The following is a 24,527-nucleotide window of genomic DNA, read 5'->3' on the forward strand; positions in this document are numbered from 1 at the left end:
GAAAGTTTAAAATGATAATTATTCAAAGCTGAGATTCGTCTCTGATTCGATGACCTGTAGCATGCAGATAGCCAGATAACCTGGTTGGGCGTAAATGATAATTGATCAAATTCCAGGGATCAAAATGCACTGGACTGGATGGAATCCAGCAACATGGAAGGCCTACGTGCAAACTTACCCCGTCAATGGATTTTGCTTTCATTGTGCAAGGGATTGTTTACCTTTATAAACAGAACGGCAACCCAGTCTATTAATAAACTCAAGCCGGTCAGCTGGGTGAATGATTTATAAAGATTTTGATCAAACTTTTACGTTATTGTTATTGAAGCATTGCTACATTGCTTACTAATCAAAACTTCTCTCACGAATCACAAGCCTTCGTTGATATACTCCAGACAACTTTGGCATCATGGCAACTTCTGTTGGTAGGACACTGACTTCAAGATTACCGAGTCTAATCCGAATTTGCCAGTCATCAGGTTCTTCCGTGGCACAGAATTCGACAAGGACAACGACGGTGGTCGGCTCAGCAGTTGGCCGAAAGTTGGTGCAGTCAAATCAAGTTCATGTGACAGCGGCACACACGAGATTATTTTCTAGTTCTGCGGCTAAACCTGCAAACAAGGAAGACGCGTGAGTTGCTTGTAATCCGGGCTTGTAATGTTTTATTGTTATTTTAATCCAGACTCACTATAATAAAGTCAGTAGTTTAGCCCGGTGGGTTCAGTTTGTATTTAAAGGTAGGACGTATGACCGTTCCAGGATTTGAAAATGACCCCTATTTCACGGGGAATCGAGGACATTTGCAGCAATTTTACCCCCTATTTTGCACGAAATCGAGGAAAATATGCCCCCAAATACCTCCCCTATTTTTATCATTTTGAGGACGATTTTCATTTCACCCCTTATCACAAGGAATCGAGGACATTTTTCCGAAATAAATACCCCTATTTTTACCATTTCAAGGACACTTTTGAATTTCCCCCTATTTCACGGGGAAATGAGAAGAATAACGAAAACTGTAGCGGTAAAACACGGACGAAAGTCCTAGAAATACACCCTAATTTTCATTTCAAGGACAATTTTGCTCCAAAACACCCCTAATTTGGACAATCGCGAACAATTTTGTCCTCGAAAATTCCGCGGACATTTCTTGAAAAGTACCCCTAATTGGAACCATCATGCGTACACATTGTCAGTGAAGACTGAACCCACCGGGTAGTTTAGTTGTTTCGATACCAAATTACCAAATTCTGTCGGTCCAACATCTGGGCTATCTCTAGTCTCGGGCCCAAACTGCATGTGGCTCACGGTTTGTTATGAACAACAGAAACCGGCTGTGAAGGAGGCTACATAGCGATGTTGTTGGAGTGACATTCAATTTCACATTTTCAGAAAAACGACACTCGACCATGGAATTTAATTTTAAGTTTGTCAGTATATAAACGGTAAATCAAGTAAGTTTCTTCCACTCTGAAGACTTAGAAACGGTTGTGTGATTCCACTGACTATTTGTGATCGAAATTTACATAACACCAATGACGGAAATCATCAACAAAAATCGAATCAGGGACTTGTTTTCACTCGACGCATCATCAACCGGAAGTGACGTGGCACGGACCGACAGAATACCAATCAAGTTCAACATGCATGAAGTCGATGAAGTTGAATTCAAAATGTTTTCCTGGCTCTACACAGGTCTGAGTGACACTACCCCGGTTCCCGCGACTCTGTGCCTCCATGGCTATTCATGCTCGTCGAAAATTTCGCGAAATAAGGGGTGTTTTCAGATGAAGAAACGCGATTCGCAAAACACACAAAAAAGGGGTGTTTTTTCAAACAACGTGTTCGTGAAATTGAAAAAAAAGGGTTTAGGCCCTTCACAATTGATTCTTAGTTTCCTGTTTCATGGTTGAAAACAAGGGATGAGGTGACTTTTAATTATTAATTATTAATTATCTATTATTTTCTTTATTTTAAAACAAGTGGTCGCGACCTACTTCAATCCGTTTTGATCAGGACCATGCATTTAATTATTTTACAAATTTGTTTGATTTTATACATAAGTAATGGTACAGTTATGTTTTTTGTTTATTCATCATTATTGTTGATATCATCAAAGTCAGAAAGTAGCAAATGGAAGTCATTAAAAGTTACTTTAAGGCCAGAGTAATGGAAGGCACATTCGTCCACGACCGAATTTGAGATTTTTTGATATTTATCAACACTAAGATGTATTCTTTCACTTGAAACTGATAAAATACAACTTGCTAATATTTATTCGTATTTTTGCTTGATTTATTTCACTCTTTTCAACTCTAAAAAGTCACATGGCTCAAGACAGCTTAGTAAATTGGCGGAAATAATGAGTCAGAAATGCGCGAATGCACGAAATATTGTGATTACTGGCAGCGATTCAAGGTCGCATGACGTGGCGCAACTCTGCGAGTAGTATGTCCAACGCAGTCAAGGCGCATTCGGTATTTTGTTAACGCCAGCAAATGTGGTGTAAACAAAACAAAAATTTGCTGTCAAAATGCCACTTAGATTTTTTAATTATTTTGAATTTTGGCGCACTGAAAGCAGAGATTATAGATTCATTGGTGCAAAAAGATGCATATTTAGACCATGCACCAGATACAGCTTTTACAAATTTAAGGACGTTTTGTGCATAATTTTGACATTTTTTTAATAAAACGTCGATTTCTCAGAGTTCACTTTTGACAATATTTCGCGATTTTTGTGACAAGATAACTCGAAAAATATGCAAGCAAAGGGTAAACTTTTTGCACTATCCTTTAGAGTACATCAAAGTCTAGGGAAGGTTTTTTCATTTTTCAAAATATTTGTTTTAAACAAAAATATACACCATTATGTGCAATTTTAGCTTAATAGAGTGACAAAATGGCTTTTTTCACATGTTTTTTCAATATTTGAAAAAGAGACAAATTTCAAAAAAATTAAAAAACCTTCCCTAAGTTCATGTCTCTTCTTCATGAAAAGCTAACTGAATTTTTTTTTACTCGAACGGATTTTTTTTCTAAGTTGTCACAAAAAATTGGGGTAAAAAGTGAATTTTTGTGATTTTTTCAAAACTTGAGATTTTTGAACAAATCTGACGTCACCATGGGATTCCTTGACTCATTTCCTTTCCAAAATGTATAGTTTTATATACTTTGGACATACAATTCAGAAATAATGAAGCTCGAAAAGGTCCATGTTCTCTCCCATTACTCTGCCCTTTTAGAGAAAATCCAACATAAAAATAAAATAATTAAATATTTTGCAATTCTCTACTTTGAACGCGGGCGGGAAACAGGAAATTAAGAATTAATTGTAAAGGGCCTTCATCGAGCAGCCTACGCGTTTCTGCCAGAAAAGGGTATATTTGAAATATTGTTCGCGTTTTAGCGAAAATAGGGGTATTGTCAAAGGGCAAATAATTCGTGAAATCGCTAAAAAAAAGGGGTGTTTTCCCCTAAAAACTTCGCGAAATGAGATGCAAAAGGGGGTGTTTTTAAAGTTCACCGACAAGCATGAATACCCGCGGGACCGGGCACTACCCCAAAGTATAAGAATTCCAATTGAATGAACCTGAGACGAATATATAGGTATATTCGTCTCAGGAATGAACACAACTGTCAACAGCTTCATATTTGATCCAACCGCTATTGTTTCGCATGATACGTGATACGGTATATTTCAAACTGCAACAAGAACACACTTCGACACAGGACCTTGGATACAATCTTAACCAACCACAACTTCCCACAAGAGCCGTTGGCATGGTTGGATAATTTGGGTTTACTTCCGCGTAACTCACGTACATCATACAGTGTACACAAAAAATCGTCATGCTATGTCAGACTGTGTCCATTCAATTGGAATTTCTACTGATAGGAATTCCAACCATGATTGCTTCCCATATATTTTAAACTATAACGCGAACGCACAACCATGGTAAGTTGGATACAATACTATACCAATCACAAATGCATTGGCATGGTTGGATTCACTTCCGTGTTACATGTATACATGCACACACAGTCGCACCCCCTGGCTCATATCACACAAGTGTATGCAAAAGAATTGTCAGGTTGTGTTCATTCAATTGAAATTTCGACTTGTATTGGGTGAACAACCCCTGTTACTTTTCTTCGGCGAGGCCTAGATTGACAATCTTGTCATCCTTGTTTGTTTACAAACAGAGAGGAAGACCTGTCAAAATGGTTCCGGTTTATATCCAAACACTCAAGTATCAGAAGGATGGTCCAGCAGGTCCACAGTCAATAGAGTGATCGACACCGCATTAATGAACATGGGATTAAAAAGCTTTGAAGCGTTCCCATGTGCTTATTTTGTACAGTTTGCCCTCAGCATTTAGAAGCAAACAAATTCAGTCCCAAGTCACGGTCATAATCATGTCAGTAAGTTAGGGGTGCTACACATACAAAACTGTGTACTGAATTTCACGAACATAAATTATCTGATCGTATCCAAACACAGTAGATCGCTATCCAAATACGGCAGTTCGTAATAATTTAAACAGTGCCGCTCATTATGACGTCATTGAGCTCCTTGTTGAGCTCCTAAAGTCCTTGTGTAAAAAAGAAAGTTCCATCAAATTCTAGATGAAGTTTGACCCCCACAAGATCACACTTTCTGAATGTTTTGAAATGTCACTACTATTAAATGTGAACATTGTTCATTTACTTTATGAACAGCACCCTCAGAAAGTTGGAAAAAATCAGAACTTTTTGAATGACCCTCAAATTTTTTTTTGAAGTGCATGGTGCGAGTGAGAATCAATGTCAAACATGCTGCATGAAAAGTGCATGAACTAAGCATGACAGATATCTTTTAAAAATTGCTGTTATTAGCAGGCATATGGTCATTTTCACGGTAAAGGGTGTAACTTTTGATTTTTAGGGTCAAAATTTCAAACCATTTAAATATGTTTCTGTTTACTGAAATCATGCATAGAAGCAACTTAATTTCAAGTAAAATAATGTTTCAAGGCTTAAACCTTTTGATTTCTAATAAAAAATTTGACATTTGCATAACATTTTGGTTAAAATCTAAGAAAAAATGTATTTTACATAACCTCAGAAAATTTTGACATGAAAGCTGGAATACATGTGAAATTCCATTCCAAAGTAAGTCAACAGATATAAGTTAAATTTTATACCATGTTTTGCTATGTTTGTAATTGCAGTTTTGAAAATTTTTAACATCAAGTGTCATTTACAATGGAAATTTCCAAACCTTAAACATATTTTTTAAGTTTTAATTGGGTTCCTAAAATAATTTGAATGTCTAACTTCATGTACAAATACTACTTGATGAAAGGAACCTCCCAGCCAAGTTTCACAGAAATTGGAGTTATTTTTAGAATTGGCAATTCAAGCGATTTGTGTTTGGAGGCTTCAGTTAACAACACAGGTGATCATAAAAGTAAAATATTTAGCTAACTACTACAAGTTGACATAAAAAATAGGTAAAAAATATCACAATTACTAATTTTCATGCTTTGCTTCTAAGTATTGAATTTCAGTTGTGACAAAAATTAAATTATCACAGCAAGTCATTTTTTTTGTTTCGTAGGCTTCATGTTAACAATTGTTAAACATTGCAGAAGTAGTTTTTTTGAAAACAACAGTGTTGGGATCATCTAAGCTGTTATTTTCTTGTGTGTATTGAATCAATGATTCTATGCGGCAGATATTGTAGATTTATCACACATTAATTTTTTCACCCATTTGTTAAGTATGGCGTTTTTTGCATGTGAAGCCTCCGAAACAGGCTTTTTAAGGTATCAGTATATTTTTCAAACATTAACCATAATGTCAATTTTTTTTTTAATTTATGACATTCTGCACATATCAAGTAATAATTACAATGCAGATATCAGTATGAAACACACCAATTTAGATATGCATAGATGATAATTAAGTTTACTGTTGTTTCGGAGGCTTCATTTGTTTCGGAGGCTTCAATTGTTAACGGAAAGTTTGTATTGGGTCCCATTTTCAAACGGTGATATATATCTCCACGATTTAAAAACATGTGACTTGAGGATCTAGTTTGCTACATTTTAATAAATAGATTGGATGAGCTCTTTTATTTATATTTGCACAAGCTTGCTGAACAGTTTGTTTCGAGGCTTCAAAAAGTTAACGGAAAAACGGCTATTTGAAGTCAAGATTTTATAAAAATTTTAAAAGCTTGCAAATCGGCTAATTTTTGTTACCCATTTCAAGTTAAGATAACAACTGTTATGAATCAAGAAGAAGTGAAGAAATAACCAAGAATTATGAACCAAAGCTACACCCATTAAAGTTTGTTAACAATTGTTAACGGAAAATGAAGCCTCAAACGATAAATATCAAGTCCGGTTCTCAAAAATACAGGGCCGTTCACAATTAAATCTAATGTGGCAGTGTTTACTGAACATATGACTGTACTTTCAGGATAAGAAAAATTATCCATGAACTAACTGAAGAAAACACAGGGTTTTACAAAAATGTTACTGTTTTTTATAGTTTTTCAAAATGGCAATATTAAGTACATTTAAGCCTGCTAAAACTGAACGCAGTAACTCCCAAAGCTGATTATGCTACCCAAGGTAGCTGCTAACTAGATGACTTATGTGGCCAAAAATTATGGAATTCTGTGGCTTTATTAGAACACTACGGATTAAAATGTTAAAAATCCAAAGTTACACCCTTTACCGTGAAAATGACCATATACGTACATTCATTGCAATGCGTGCTGTGCAGAAGAAACATGTTATACATTTTGTAAGCCTGGTATTTCTTGTTGTCATAAGCTTATCATTGGTATTTGCCTCCTGATTTTCAGCATGTTTTTTAAAATTGCCAAATTCAGCCATTCACACCAAACTTGATGTTTCTCATAGAAACTTACATTAAATAGGTTAAAGTGCATTTTTTTTCAGATGATGCTGCATGCGGATTCCATCTGTAAGAGTGAAACTAATTTCAGTCAAAATTAATGCTACAAAATTTTATGGCCCAGTTTCTTAACTAGTAGTACAATAGCAATACCACTCATAAATGTAAATTATATCCCAGTAATGGCCCAAATATGGATCCCTGAGGTACACCACATAATGACATTTCACATATATTCACACAAAGGCATTTTTTTCACACAAAGGCATTTTTACCTCTCATGTAGTTTGTAAACAATTTGTGCGATGTAATATTCCTCACTATCCTTGGATGGGAAACCATTTGACTCAACTTATCTATTTTATGATCTACAGTGTCAAAAGCCTTTGACAGATCCATATCTAGACACATACCTATAGATGTATTCATTACTACATTGCATACCCTACAACATAAAATAAGTACCGTACTACCATGTGTTGAAAACCATAATGCTTTTCATAGATCAGAATATATATATAGAAAAAGTCAGAGCAGTCATGTTTTTCCTTTTCATTAATTTTTAAAGGAAAAGTATGGATGAAATTTTTCACATTACAAACTTAGTAAATTAGATTGTCCGAGGTCCACCTCTTGACCGATTCATGAACTAAAATTTAACCAGCAAGTAGGTTTAAATTTAGAGATTTTATCTTTGTTATCAGTGGTTAGTCAATATGTGAGATAGCACCAACAAAGCAGGCACGTACTAGTTTTGTTGACTGAGCTGCATCAGGTAGAATACAGCACTTGTAATTTGCTTGTAATTTGAAGAGCTGAGCCCTGGGGAGGGTAACGATTGGGGGAAAGAAATTTTAGGGGGGCGAAAGGGGGGAGCAAATTTTGGCATTCGAGAGGGGAGAAGCGATTTTGGCACACATTCATGGGGCGCTTAAAAATATAACGCGCTAAAAGGCTTAGGAAAACGGTACGCAAAAGCTTAAATATGCAAATTTTCCTGCTTGCTGCGCTCGCATGTAATAGACCATTTAAGGTTTGGAAATTGGGATCCCAAAAAGTTGGCATGTGCAAGGGGGGGGCAAAGAATTTTTGGCAGGCCGAGAGGGGGGGGGGCAAGTGATTTTTGGCAGGCCGAGAGGAGGGGGGGCAAGTGATTTTTGGCAGGCCGAGAGGGGGGGACAAGCAATTTTTGGTGAGCCGTTTGGAAATTTTAAACAAGGGTCATTTTTAACAGATTCTACAGAAAGCTTTCATGTCCTGGTTGGGGGGGGGCACTCATCAATTTTTTGGTGGTTATGCACCCCTAATCTATTTAAGTTGCGCGCTGATGGCGTACCGGTAAAAGGAAGTCTCTTGGAGCTGCGAATGGTCAAAATTAAGGGTCTTTTTGGATTCCTGGTTGAGACTGGAAAACCAGTGGAGGAATGAGCAATTTAGGGGTCTGTAAGAGCTGAAATGTTCAAAATTAGGGGTCTTTCAATGCTACAACTAGACCTGGGCCAGTTGGTTTATTCCCTATAAAATTTGTACCTAACTGAAGCTACATGAAATTGATATTACAGTAAGCAAACTTTTACCAGTCCCATGTTTACCTGTACATTGTACCATCATGTATTTATTGCACATTTAATAAAAGCATGATTATAAATGTAACCAAACTTTTTACATGCACTCAAGAAAGGTTAGGTGAACTTGAAACCCACAGGGAAACATTAAATTAGCTTTGGCAGACATGATTTAAGTAAACTTACCTCCCAGCTATTGTTATGGACCAATAGCAATAGTACCTGCAGGGTCATGGTTGAATAAATGCAGACTGGGGTCAACAAACTTTTAGCTGTGGAGATGTTAAAAGTTTGAAAGCATGTATGAATTTCTTTCATGTTGAGGAATTCATGTTGTTGGTTGATGTTGATTTTGAAAGGAGTTTATGTGCAGTTTAAAATTCGCATAAAGTTTGTTGACATGTTGAATTCCAATAACGCTAGTATCAAAGGAGGCAAATGGAAATACAGTAGTAGCTGTGCATTCAACTAAATACAGTAAGCAAATTTATTGGGAAATTTATAGCAGGCAATGGTGGCACCAGGAATGTTTTTTGGGGGGGTGGCAAAGTGAATTTCAGGATTTTTTGGGTGGGAAGTGAATTTCAGGGTGGGCAAAATCAACCAATTTTGTGCAAAATTGCCGCAAAAGTGGAAATTTTTGTAATTTGGTATTTTTACTGAGGGCAAGAAATGGTGGGAACACCAATTCCCCCTTGCCCTTGTTTGGGCATAGCAATGCGGCGCGGGTGGCTGAGCAAGTTCTAGGATTCTGCAGGCATTTGTTTTTAAAACATAATTTTAACTTTACTTCTTTCTTGTTTGTCTCTACACTTGCATTTTCAGACTTTCCGTCACATACATCAACAGAGATGGCGATAAAAGCACAGTAAAAACAGAAATAGGGCAGAATCTATTGGACATAGCAGTAGACAACGATCTTGATATAGAGGGATTTGGTACGTATATATTGCATAGTTGAAATCTCCTGGGGGGTGGGGGCACTTAACTTTTAAGTGATGAGGATGTGCGAACAGAAGTTCGAAACTAGGGAGTCTTTCGGTGAGAGCCTAGACACCAAAAAGGGGGTCTTTCAGTGAGAAGGCCCCCCAAAATGGGGTCTTTCTGTGAGACTGGGGAAAATCTTATCATAAAAGGCTCCAGGTCTTTTAGTGAGACTGGGGAAAATTTTTGGGTCAAGATATAAAAGTTGAAAAAAAACAACTAATCAACATTTTCAAACATTTTTAAAAACTTGTAAATTTTTGAAAAAATTGAGGAAAAATAATGAAAAAAACAGGGTCATTCAGTGAGAGATTATCGGAAATTTCCCCAAAATTCTTGAAAAAAGGGGAGTCTTTTGGTGACAGGAAAACAAAAAAGGGGGTCATTGGGTGAGAAGGAGTTCAGTAAAATAAAAAAGGGGGTCATTGGGTGAGAGGAGTTGAAAAATGGGGGTAAATGTGGCCGCACATCCCTGTCACCCCCGGAAATCTTCATACCAAGTGGGTGAAATGGGCTATTCCATTTAAAATCCACACTACCCCTGTGGAAGATTTTGGGAAATATCTTCCACAGAAGGAGTATGAATTTCAAATGGAATTGGCACATTTTCAGCAGCTCCATTTGAATTTCTTGCACCCTTTGAGAAAGATTCAACCTGAATCTGCCACAGAGGGAGGGTGAATTTCAAATAGAATTGGTTAATGTGCTAATTGCATTTGAAATTCATCCCTGTGGAAGATATTTCCAAAATCTTCCACAGGGGGAATGTGGATTTTAAAGAGAATTTACCCAATGTACCCATTTTCAATTTTGTGTTTTTGTAGATGTGGTACAAACTTCTCAAGAAGTTCTCATCCTGCCAAAAAACTTTGTCCCCTTTCTTGGCCTGCCAAAAAATCTTTGACCCCCCCCTTTCTTGACCTGCCAAAAAATCTTTGCCCCCCCCCCTATTCTTGGCCTGCCAAAAAACAAAGAGTGTCAATTAAAAACTATAAGAATTATACTATATAGTTAACCCAAAAAGTTTGATAATAGCATATCACCTTTTCCTTTTGCATTTGAATTCTTCAAATGGTGATAAAAAAAACCAAATTCTAATAATATTGCAGATCACACAAATATGAAGATAAAAATTTAAATCAACAAAAGGTGATATGTGATTGTCACAAATCAAATTTTTTTGTAACCAGCATTATTTTTTCCATTATCTTTAATTTGTTGCTACATATAGATTTGCAAGGAGGAGGGGCTTTCCTATTTATAGCATTATTTACCTATTTATGGAAATCCATTTGTGTACCTTTCGATATCAATTGATCCTAATAATCAGATTGTTTGGACCCAGCTGATGTACTGATTGATAAACGCAGTTACAGAATGTACTGGCCTACTAAATGTACCAGTATGAAACTTAAATCAGTTCAGTCAAGGTGAAACTTCATGTAATGACATTGGACCATCCTTATATTTTCTTTTTTGTCAAAGGCACTAATGTGGTCATGCACCCAACCAGGCCCGTATGCAGGATTTTTTTTGGGGGGGTGCTGATTTTGAAAAAGTGGACTTTTTATCCATTGGGGGGGCGAATTTGTGAAAAGTGGACTTTTCCCAAAAAATTTTGACCTTTTTTGACCAAAAAAACGTAAAAACCCTGATTTTTTTGCTCGCTACTCTCGCTAATCCTTACATTTTGGGACTTTTTGTATACTTTTGCAAATTTGGGGAGGTGCGGTCGCACCCCCCCCCCGCGTACGGGCCTGCACCCAACCAAATATCATCCAGAGGGTGGGGCCACTCAACCATAAGGCCTAAGAATTATATTGCAAAATTACTATTTTTTAGGCCTATTAGTACACGCATGTGACCAACTGTTTACAAAAAACTAATATGTTTTGGTCATTTCATCAAAAATGACCCCCTAAACAAAACAAGGAGTTTTGCACCATATTTGACCCCTAAAACAAATGTTCAACTAGTTGGGGTTTTATTTGTGGGGGGGGGGAGGGAAATGCAATTTCTTGAAAATTTGTATTAATTGATCGCATTGTGTGTTCTCACATAATATGCATAAAGTAAGTGAATATAAAGTGTCCTTTAAATGGCATGATTTGTCTTGCAGCCCCCTCATCACAGAGTCTATGCTCCCACTATAAACTACCTATTGATAAATTTATATCATGATTTTACCAAGCTTTTCATCTTACATAATGGGAGGACTTTGATATGAAGCATTGGTAATACTTAACCACATGTTTGCTCAGATAAAATAGAATTAATCAGATACATCCGCTGATTGGCCACCGTATAGCACTCAACCTGAAGTGGACTCGCAGATTGTTTTATAATATTGGGGTATAAAAAGAAGATATCTTACCCTTCCCAGAATCCTTTGCAACATGATGCATCACCTCATTAAAAATGACACTCCTATTTCTTTGTACAGGTTCCCTTTGTTTTATTTTGGTTTTATGTTGAGAATAGACTGGCTAAACATGGGCCGATAGTCAAGAAATAAACATATTTTGCAAGATCTGGATGTGCTCTGTTCATTGGAGAACTTTTTATCACTATCAATTAATGTTGCACTAGATAGCAAATCAGTAGAGAAAATTAAAATGGGAGAAATGCATTGTGGGATATCTTCTCTGGTATTGGGGTATAAGAAGATTGATAGAGCTACATATTGGTGATTTAGAAAAAACTGCCATTAATTGCAAGATATTCATGAGCATCTGTCATAAATGGGCTGTAATGGGCTATTCCATTTAAAATTCACATACCCCTGTAGAAGATTTTGGAAATATCTTCCACAAAGGGAGTATGAGTTTCAAATAGAATAGACAGTTGGGAAGTTTCTGTTTGAAATACTCAATCCAGTTGTAGAAGATTTTCATCTTTAAAGGCATAATACAGGGGGAGTATGGGTTTCTAAATGATTAACCCTGACTAATTACATTTGAAAAACATACTCTCCCTGTGGAAGATATTACCAAAATCTTCCACAGGGGTAGTGTGGATTTTAAATGATAAAGCCCAATGTCAACAGAGCTCGTTTTGAGAAATGGTTCACTGAACCTTCCAAAAAGCAATAGAAAACAAATTATTTTCCCAACCCATTTATTTGTTTTTGCAATCAAGCAATAGGGATGTGTAATTTATCATTATATTGATAGTCTCATATCCATTTAAAGATTATATAAATCTTATCTTATCAATTGATAACGTTTTGTGTTTTGTAATTCTCAGCATTTTTCATTAACTCTTCTGTAAATTATATTTTAATTATTAAGAGTTTTTATGTAGAATACCAAAACAAATGATCTAGTTTTGAAAAAAAAAATTCTTCCATGTATTATTTAGTCAAACTAAGAACTGGTTTTTTTTGTAGTTGTTGAAAAGAACAAGCAAGGATACAAACTTGAATGCAGATGGTATGCAGAGGTTCAATAGTCAAAAATTATCAATTCCAATGCCCACAGAAGTGTCAAACCTACAAAGACAACCAACCAACTTGAAGTAAACAATACAAAAGTACACATGAACTACTGTGCATATTACAGACAAACAACACAACAAAATAAATGAAAGCGCAGACGTTAGATAAAATACAATAGCCAAAAATGACCCAATTCCAGAACCCACAGAAGTTTATAACCTGCAAAAAAGGCAGGCGCCAACAAGAGTCAAGTAAATAATACAAGTACACTAGAACAAATCAAGGAAAAACACTCACTGTGCTAATAATAATTAAGCAGGCAAACTAAATACTCAGAAAAAAAAAACTAACATATGGAGCAGATAAACTGCTATTCTTCATGGACAAATGACAAAATATGAAATCAAACACCAACAACTACAGTCTGTCCACTTAGAAGTACAAACCAAATCTGTGGCATCGGGGTCGATGCTTTGCGTCTACACGCGAGCCTTGACCTTGACAGCGTAAAGAGCGTGGTATACAAATCGCGCAGCAGTTGGCGCGCCAAAGAAGCATTGCGCTGAAATAATCATTCTCATACCTCCAGTTTCCGAGGTCTATTTACTTTGTACTTCTAAGTGGACAGACTATACTTGCTATTGTTCAAGTTCAAGATCAAATTCAAGTAATTACTAAATACCTTGTTATTTATTTCTTTGTACAGGTGCGTGTGAAGGAACATTAGCTTGCTCAACGTGTCATCTAATATTTGAACAGAAACACTTTGATATGTTACCAAAGCCTTCCGATGAAGAATTAGACATGTTAGATTTAGCCTATGGACTCGAGGAAACGTAAGTATATCAAATTGGTATCATTCATGTCACCTTATTTTGAACAGAAATTATTTTGAAATGTTGATGTTAGGGCTGTTGTTGACAAGGCTGTTGTTGACAATATTGTCGATAAAGCAATTTTCCTGATTGTCGACAAGCATGGATCAATTGTCGACATAAACTTACCATTAAAATATATAGAGAAAAGCTTAAGATATGCTTAACATCGCCATTATTTGCTATGAAATAACTGCATCAGTCTTCTATTTCATTCGTAAATGGTGCAAATTATCTTTTCATCATAAATTCCAATATACTGATGGAGCTAATTGTGTATATGGGGTATATATATTTTTTTCTAAACAACGCATAACATGGTCTCTGAACTTAATATTTTGACTTTATTGATGTATTGCTTTGTCTACATTGGATCTTGAAATTTGACGATTGTTGACAATGTAAATACTACTCGACAACAGCCCTAGTTGATGTATAAAGATCATCTTCATCCCTTTTTCCCTGAGTTACTTTTAGTGGCCAATTTTCATAATAAGGGCAGTAGTGGTACAAATGCAGATCCCAGTGTAAGACCCAATTCTGGGAAATGAATAAGCAATTTTGTAGCGTGAACAGAATGCACGATTGCACGCTTCATTTAATTAAGCAAATATGTGACATGATCAAGGGGAATGAGTCACATGTCGGCAATTTTCAATTTCAAGGTTTTTTACATCATTTTCTGGCAGTTTACAAATGCTACATTTAGATGCAAACCCCATCAAAATCAGACATCTGGTTACCGAGTTATGAGCAATTTATCAATGGCTGAAAACAATACAAAACAAAAGAATTTGAACACTGTTTTTGCCAATATCTCAGAAACAATATTAGCGACATCCGACTCATTCCCCTTGATCGTGTCACATATTATCATGTTATTGCCAGTAGCTCAACAGCTATGTGTTTCCAGTTGGAGTACTATAAGGTCATTTTCACAGTAAAGGGTGTAACTTTTGATTTTTAGGGTCAAAATTTCAAACCACTTAAATATGTTTCTGTTTACTGAAATCATGCATAGGAGCAACTTAAATTCCAGTAAAATAATGTTTCAAGGCTTAAACCTTTTGATTTCTAATAAAAATTTGACATTTCCATAACATTTTGGTTAAAATCTAAGAAAAAATGTATTTTACATAAGCTCAGAAAATTATGACATGAAAGCTGGAATACATGTGAAATCCCATTCCAAAGTAAGTCAACAGATATAAGTTACATTTTATACCATGTTTTGCTATGTTTGTAATTGCAGTTTTGAAAATTTTTAACATAAAGTGTCATTTACAATGGAAATTTCCCAACCTTAAACATATTTTTTAAGTTTTAATTGGGTTCCTAAAATAATTTGAATGTCTAACTTCATGTACAAATACTACTTGATAAAAGGAACCTCCCAGCCAAGTTTCACAGAAATTGGAGTTATATTTTAGAATTGGCAATTAAAGCGATTTGTGTTTGGAGGCTTCAGTTAACAACACAGGTGATCATAAAAGTAAAATATTTGGCTAACTACTGCAAGTTGACATGAAAAAATAGGTAAAAAATATCACAATTACCAATTTTCATGCTTTGCTTCTAAGTATTGAATTTTAGTTGTGACAAAAATTAAATTATCACAGCAAGTCATTTTTTGTTTGTTTCGGAGGCTTCATGTTAACAATGGCTAAACACTGCAGAAGTAGTTTTTTGAAAACAACACTGTTGGGATCATCTAAGCTGTTATTTTCTTGTGTGTATTGAATCAATGATTCTATCGGCAGATATTGTAGATTTATAGCATGTTAACTTTTTCACCCATTTGTTTAGTATGGTGTTTTTTGCATGTGAAGCCTCCGAAACAGGCTTTTTGGGTATCAGTATATTTTTCAAACATTAACCATAACATCAAATTTTTTTTTAATTTATGACATTCTGCACATATCAAGTAACAATTACAATGCAGATATCAGTATGAAACACCAATTTAGATATGCATAGATGATAATTTATCTTATTGTTGTTTCGGAGGCTTCATTTGTTTCGGAGGCTTCAATTGTTAACGGAAAGTTTGTATTGGGTCCCATTTTCAAACGGTGATATATATCTCCACGATTTAAAAACAAGTGACTTGAGGATCTACTTTGCTACATTTTGATAAATAGATTGGATGAGCTCTTTTATTTATATTTGCCCAAGCTTGCTGAACAGTTTGTTTCGGAGGCTTCAAAAAGTTAACGGAAAATCGGCTCTTTGAAGTCAAGATTTTATAAAAATTTTAAAAGCTTGCAAATCGACTAATTTTTGTTACCCATTTCAAGTTAAGATATCAACTGTTATGAATCAAGAAGAAGTGAAGAAATAACCAAGAATTATGAACCAAAGCTATATCCACAAAGTTTGTTAACAATTGTTAACGGAAAATCAAGCCTCCGAAACGACAAATCTCGTAGTCCGGTTCTCAAAAATACAGGGCTGTTCACAATTAAATCTAATGTGGCAGTGTTTACTGAACATATGACCATACTTTCAGGATAAGAAAAATTATCCATGAACTAGCTGAAGAAAACACAGGGTTTTACAAAAATGTTACTGTTTTTTATAGTTTTTCAAAATGGCAATATTAAGTACATTTAAGCCTGCTAAAACTGAATGCAGTAACTCCCAAAGATGATTATGCTACCCAAGGTAGCTGCTAACTAGATGACTTAAAAAAAAAAAAATCATGGAATTCTGTGGCTTTATTAGAACACTACGGATCAAAATATTAAAAATCCAAAGTTACACCCTTTACCGTGAAAATGACCATAAGCAACCACTGATAACACGCTTACATACAAGAGAACAGAACCAGATCTTCATTTGAGAAATAAAGGGTAATGCATGATCCTTTACACAAAAATAATGTGTCCGAGGCAGTAAAAACGTAAATAATGGGTGAGGCGCAGCCGAACCCATTATTTAAACATTTTACCTGCCGAGGACACATTATTTGCGTGTAAAGGATAATGCTGCACCCTTTATTTCTATTCTATTACCACAAAATAGTGTGATTTAAAGAGAAAATATCATTTTTTTTGCCCAAAATGAATATTTCAAGTTGTTTACCTCAAGGTGGAGCGCATACGCGTAGCCAAAGCGTATGCACATTCCAATAACACAACCTAACATTCCATTCTCCCCTATAAGCAGGTATGCACATACAATAACACACCCCTGACATTCCATTCTCCCATACATAAGCAGGTGTGCTGTGCGCTCTGCTGTTCGCTGTGATGATAGAAGAACATAAAGTTTGTTGCCCTTGACACTTTATCGCTAATTAATGGTCTGTCAGGTGACGCGTTTCAACAAATCACAGTGCGCGATTTTGAATAATGGGTTGTGGGGGTAATAGAATTGATCATCAAGTCCCCTTAAACCCTCTGTTGCAGACAGAACAGGGTTAAAATTGAATAACATGTGTCTTTATCAGCCTTGCAAACTTTTAGGGTTACTGATAAACTTCTATAAATATGATCCTAATCATTAATAAATATTTGTCTCTTGTATTGATTTTCTCTTTTGTGTAGGTCAAGACTTGGCTGTCAATGTATTCTGACCAAAGAAATGGACGGGCTAACCGTAATGGTACCAGAAACAATTCACGACGCAAGAGAAGCATAATGTACACTGTAATATATAAAGTAGCTATATAAGGCAAAAAAAAATTTTTTTGTCCTCCACAGCTTTGAAAGAGGATGTGCTTGGTAGGCGGATTTTTTTTTTAAATTTTTTTTCCGAATTTGGCGTATTCCTGGACCTTGCTAGAGCTAAATGCTACAATCATTCATGGTGACTTAAAAGTTATAATTTGTGTTCATGTCATAGTCTTTTAATGATTTCAAATCCAATGTATTTTGAAGTCACTAAAAATAATAGACTATGACATGAAGTTATAACTTTGCATATTGAAGACACAAAATGTTTTTGGGGGCCTTTTTTTTTTTTAATTTTCAACCATGAATGATCTTAGCATTTAGCTCTAGCTAGGTCCAGAGATACTCCAAATCGAAAAAAATTTTTAAACTTATTTTTATAAAAAAAAAAATTGAAAAAAAAAAAATTGGCCAGGCCTTAATCTGAGGAGCGGGCGGTGGAGGACAAACAAACAACTTTTTTTGTGGCCTAATGGGCAATATATTTGATTATTATTTATATCAGGCTTTTTATCGATACAATAAAACTGTATATTGTACAATATTTGCAAAATACCCGGATGCAATACAATATTTTTTAAATATTTATGCGCGATCAGCGTCGCTGTCGCTTGGCGTTATCATGGTGTCCGCTGGCGTCATGATACAACAGCACAATACACTACAGACACCGTAACGGCTCACAGGAGATTTCGTAATGTAAACAAGTAAAATCACAAATTTAATTCGCGGCAATTCTGGATGATGATAACCTTAGGAAATATAATCCACATCTACAAATAAACCTTTATTCCGAAATTGTCTTTTGAGAGTAAAGAGCAGAAAACAAGAAGGTCAAAAGGTAAGCTAACATTACGATAGGCCTACACATTGGTTAAACCCGATGGCTAGGTAAGCTTAAATTTTCATTTTACCGCATAGCAAAAGCCTGATATAAATAATAATAATAATATTGAATGGCTTATTTTAGTGTGATACAAGAATATATTGACTCGATAGAAAAATATTGCACTCGTCTTGACACGTGCAATATTTTTCTATCTCGTCAATATATTCTGTATCACACTCAAAGCCATTCAATATTATATAAATACTGTAGAAATGGAAACTTTTGTGTGTGCAATTTTTTGCGCTTTGTCAATTTTTAACTGTTTCACTTTTTTTTAAATTCAAGATTCTAAGCTTCCATACATTCAAATATATTCACACAAGGAATATATTCATGCGATATTATTTTTACGGTAGCAGCTTGGAACGCGAAAAGCGTAAAAATGAATGTAGCGCGAAAATTTCCACTTTTACAGTAGGTTGGTAATGACAATAGAAATTTCACAAGGAGAGCTCTGATTTGGTAGTGCCATGTACATTGCAGATCCGCCATATTGGATATATGAACATTACACACATAGGACTATTCCAGTTGAAATCCATTATACACCCTCTATGGAAGACATGACCGTAATCTTCCACACAGGGAGTGTGAATTTCAAATTGAAATTACACCCCTGTGTGGAAGATTACGGTCATGTCTTCCATTGGGATGTACCTTGTGTATATATTTTCAACTGGAAGAGTACATTATGTATGCTTAGGGTGCATAATGCATAGTCTCCTCAGCTGCTCTTCCATAGAAGCAATTCCCCATAGAAGTGATGATGTAATAGGATTAACTACATAATTAAATAGATGACTACAATTTTTGAAGATATCGCCCGGCCAGGGGTAGTGCTAACCTGCGCCATGGGTTCATGGGCGCATTCTTTTAGCTTTTGGCGCACAAAATTACCATGTAGAGGTTGCTAAAGGGTCATTTGAACCTTTTATTTCTATTGTTTTGGATCCACAATGTCACAAATTTTTGACCCCTTGTTTGAAAACCTAGCGCTACCCCTGCGCCCGGCACTACAAGGTTCACACGATACCTATGCATTGATTCATAGATGTCAAAGAACATAAAGACTTTGATCGTAATTCTATAGAATATTCATATCATGCTGATCAGTAGCAGTATGTATTCAATCTATGATTGCAGACATACACAGGTGATGAGTGCAACCTGCTCTTAGTGCAGGGTAATATATTCAAAAATTCATCTATTGCTATGCTAGTTTATCCTGTTATGTCGAATTGTTACATGGTTAGCCAAACCAGCCGATGGAGTGCCAGAGATATGCAAGAAGAAATGTGAAAGTACATGTATGATCTTTTTCTTATAGATTTAGCCAAAGACATTAAACCCAAAGAGAACCAACATTGAATTGCCCATGCATAACGCTATGGCAAATCTGCCATCTTGGTTCGTCATGCATGGTGACCAAAAGAGTGTACCGCCTGGCATTTATCAGCAAAAGATGGAGATCAAATGATAATTTGGATCTTGATGTTGAGTGTTACAGAGATTTGCGCATGATCTGCGCACCATCATGATCGGCACAACATTTGACACACACAACGCAAACAAGCACATGCTTTCAATTGAAGTTTGCCGAGCACAATGCGAAATAATCAGGAGGATGGAGGTACACTATCTTAATTTTGCCCTCCGTTAGCGACACACAAACATGGCGGAGTTGGCTCTCACAATGAATGTATCTATTGTCATGTCTCCGACATATTTTATGGATATTGCTAATCTTTTTTTGTATATTTCTATGCAAATTGGACATGTATGTGTATTCATTCTCCCTTCAGTGCCTCTGATTCAGGTAACCCCATTTGAAATTCACACTCCCTGTGTGGAAGATTAAGGTCATGTCTTCCATAGGGGGTGTGTTGATTTCAACTGGAATACCATAAAAACTTGATAATCAGCATATATGCTTACTATCGAGCGCTTTTGAAAACATGAAGTTGTACCAAAGTCCAGCTCTTTACCAACTGAGCTAATGGGGTTGAGACACAAATTTGCAGGTTTACTTGTTTGTATATAACTATGTGTATCGATGACTTGCTCAAAACCCTTTACACTTTTGTGGATGGGGCACTTTATGTTTGCATGTTTTAAAAGCGCTCGATAGTAAGCACATATGCTAACTATTGAGTTTTTACGGTAGCCCATTACAGCAAAACCATGGCTAGGGCCCAGCCTAACTTTTCAGGTTATCAGTATTGAGTAATAAGCAAGTATTCTTCAAATTGTAATGTCACTATTAAATATTCTTCCTAAATTCCTTACTGATGGGCCATGGCCCTGTCGCTTAAATAGCATTCCCAGGGACATCAGATAATTGAACCTGTGAAATTTTAGGGCTGTAAGATGTGTAATGTAGATGTTATGAACGAAAAAGTGATAGCCTCATTCCCATTCTTGTCTACCAATATTGGATTTACACAGTATTCTACAGGGTGTATCAAAATGATTGGTACCGGGCTATGTGACATTTTCAAAAATATATCAAAAATATAAAATTGCTAATTAATATAGTTTTTGTACTATAAATAGAAATGAACATATGTTAACTTATTGATCTATTAATCTGAAGTTGATAGGTTGATGCATCTGGGAGCTATTGTCATTTAAACAAAGAACCACGTAATCATGGTTTTACTAACACAACACAAGATGAATAGGTTCACTGCTTGAACTATTTATTGCATACATGCTCTTCAAGATCTCACCTCAGTCTACATAACATAAATTGCTTTACACACTCTTTTAGAAGATAGTTCCTGAAGTCCCTGACTTACGACTCTGGCAGTGTGAGATGAAGCCCTATCTTGAAAGAATTTAACACCTGAGATGGATCCATTCTGTAACTGCCCATATCAAATTTTGAAGCATTGTAAGTTATAGTATGTTTGCATGGGATCCCGGGCATGGGATACGCCTTGCTCATGGAAACTGTCTTCTAAATCTTCTCTGCACTTCTCCATAGCTTCGTGTCAACCAGTGATGCTTTACTATGAATGCACACTGCAGTGTGGAATACTGTGGAGCCATTCCAATAAATTTTACCAGGTCTAAACTAACCTACACTGTCTACAGTCTGTAGCTATTCTGCCACACCATCTACTTAGTAATCTCAATACTACAATTTAAATTACCGCCCTGGAAGGTGTTGATACACAAACTTCTGTCACCCCACCTAGATTATCCAAGTCAATAGTATTACTGTCAACCAATAAATATTGATTAGAACATTTATATATATTATGAATGAAGAAATAAAAAAAAAAAAAACATTCCATGATTTTCAACATATCATTCTCTCAAGGTATTTGTAGTAAAATAGAGCTTTGAAAATGGTGCGCTACTGATCCAGCGTTACGATGAAACATGTAAAAACACCTACTTTCCTTTAGAATCATGTAACTTCTAAACAGAATGTGCTATCTTTATGATCTAAAATTCTTAGAGAAGATAAAACTACTATAATGACAACTATTTAAACAAATAACTCCAAACTGGCACAAAAAGTAGTAAAATAATTCGGCAAAAAATGAGAAGTCTTCGGTACCAATCATTTTGATACACCCTGTATAGGGCTTAAAAATTCACATTTTAAACTCGCATATCAAAAATGATTGAAATATCAGCCTGAGCATGAAACTTCACAGATGTGGGTGAAAGTCATTCATTCAAAATTTAAGTTTGAAGTAATTAAATCGGCTTATGGCCCTTTAATTGATGTAAGGGAGCAGTGAGTACACAATGAAACTACCTGTAATAATAAGCATATTATATACACCAGGCACAAAAAGAAACTTGTCAGTTATACTCATCCTTGTTGTTCAATAACTTGATAATTTTGGATTATTCTGAAATATACATTTTGTTAATTGGACTTTGCTTTCTCATTTGACATCCTGTTCGTGAAAAACGAACAAGAATTGACCAAGATATGCGCCTCCAAAGTCTCAAACCCCAAAATCAAAAGTTGCATTTTCAATGGGAACGCATCGTTGTATTGCACACAAGCACCACTGGCCAATCAATAAAGCACACAGTGTAACAGGCACAATTGAATCGTTAAAATTGCAACTTTTCATTTTGGGGTTTGAGAGTTTGAGGCGCATATCGTGGTCAATTCTTGCTCAATGTTCACGAACAGGGTGTCAAATGAGAAAGCAAAGTCCAATTAACAAAATGTATATTTCAGAATAATCCAAAGTTATCAAGTTATTGAACAGCAAGGATGAATATAACTGACGAGTTTCTTTTTGTGCCTGGTGTATTTGTAGTCTATGGTCATTCCTTTTTACTGTGAAGTAAAAACATGTTTCTAAGATTGTACGCAATGTCAATACAATAATTAACCTTAACTACACCGTGTGCTACAAAGTACTACAGCTGAAAGCCACTGCGCATGCATGCACAGGTTTGTCGACTTTGTAATGCCTCATTGTCCAAATTCTACAACACACAAAGAGTCTGACAACTGCCATGGCCATGACGACAACGTTTGGCGTTTTACCGTCGCAGAACCACCTGTCGTGGAAATCAAAAACTCCCTAATAGCTACTGGTGGGCGACCCAGTACTTAGCATGCGAGGAGTCTCGGGTTGGAATCCCACTCCAAACAAACAACTTCTTTGTTTATCTTGTTTCTTTATTCCTACCTTCTTTCCCTTCTATTTGCCAAAGAGCACTTGGAGAGTTATGGTTAATACCTATTTGTACATACGTATTACTTATCATGAAAAATGGTGTGATATTATGAATGATATTATGTTGTATGTTGAGAGTAGATGAGAATAAAACTAATCTGAAAGATTTTGAAGCAGTTTGGAAATCCAGTTGATGGGTTTTGCTTGGAAAATCTCCATCCTATACTTGATTCAAACAATAAGTGGCAAGACTCATAACATTGTGCCATTATGGGCCAACCAAAGAGATCCGACCCAAAGAGCACCAACTCATGACATGGCAGAGTTGGTGCTCCTTTGTGTTGAATCTTTTTGGGAGAAACTGGAAAGTTGCTAAAAACTGTGAGCCCTGTGGATGTCACTAACATTTACAGTGTACCGTAAAACCTAAACCCATTGTACCACTTGCATAGGATTCATGCTATGATACTAGGAATGGAGTTACAATATAGCTAAAGAACCTAAAATGTATCATTAAGTTTAGTTAAATACACCCTGGGGGCACTCGAATACTACCGTGTGCTGCCATCCTCAAGCAGGTCCAACCTATAACACTGACCTATTTCATACGGAATACCAACCCGAATCACTAACCTTCCTTGAATAGGGGGACCCTTTTCTCAGACCGTGTTTTGGGTTGTGTAAGAAATGTTGGGTGAAATGGTCAGGAAATAAAAATTCCTGCCCTAAACAGTGACTTGCATGTCAATTGCTCCATTCATCTACCTTTTTAGCTTTGGAACCTGATTTGCAAGATCATGTGATAGTGTAATCCTGCAAATTTCTGCTTGGATGATAACACATTGGGTTTGAGTGCCTCTCCCCAGGAATAATTTACAAGTGAAATAGAAGATGGCAGAGAGATTGTTTTTGTTTTTTGTAATTCTTTGTATGTACTAAACCTTTTGGTTATGAATTGGTCAAGGATATGCAGTGGGTAAATATGTTACAGTAAGTGGTGTAATATTTCTTGTACTTGTTTATTCACATAACATAGTGATCAAAGATTTGTTGAGCTTTAAAAGTATTTCTTGTCTCTAATTATGCACAATGGAATATTCCAGTTGAAATACATCCCCCTATGGAAGACATGACCTTAGTCTTCCACACAGGGAGTGTGAATTTCAAATGGAGTCACCCATTCAGATAATCCCTTAATCTTCCACACAGGGAGTGTGAATTTCAAATGGAGTCGCCCATTCAGATAACCCCATTTGAAATTCACACTGTGTGTGAAAGATTAAGGTCATGTCTTCAATAGAGGGTGTATGGATTTCAACTGGAATAGCATGCATAATTTGCTGATCAAAGATGAGCAGACTTTTATATTTATACATATGAATTTATATTATGATTTCTGCATAGGGACAAATACCATCCCTAAATGAGACATGTCCTCACAAAATGAGCGGAAAGTCATCAGGGAAGAAAAGGAGATATAGTTCATTGAACATGCCAAAAATATGTATTTTACTTTAAATATCAACTTTTAA

At 35.9% G+C, this 24,527-nt stretch overlaps 1 protein-coding gene across 1 annotated transcript; it reads left to right on the forward strand.

Moving 5' to 3' along the window:
* Positions 1-222: 222 nt before the first annotated feature.
* Positions 223-17,482, forward strand: LOC140140832 (adrenodoxin-like). The gene is made up of 4 exons (XM_072162586.1): positions 223-633; positions 9,305-9,417; positions 13,606-13,735; positions 17,323-17,482. The coding sequence occupies exons 1-4, from the start codon at positions 410-412 to the stop codon at positions 17,414-17,416; spliced, it is 561 nt and encodes a 186-aa protein (XP_072018687.1). The 5' UTR covers positions 223-409; the 3' UTR covers positions 17,417-17,482.
* The last annotated feature ends 7,045 nt before the right edge of the window (positions 17,483-24,527 follow it).

This window comes from Amphiura filiformis, chromosome 19, assembly GCF_039555335.1.
Source record: "Amphiura filiformis chromosome 19, Afil_fr2py, whole genome shotgun sequence".
NCBI classification, from domain to species: domain Eukaryota; kingdom Metazoa; phylum Echinodermata; class Ophiuroidea; order Amphilepidida; family Amphiuridae; genus Amphiura; species Amphiura filiformis.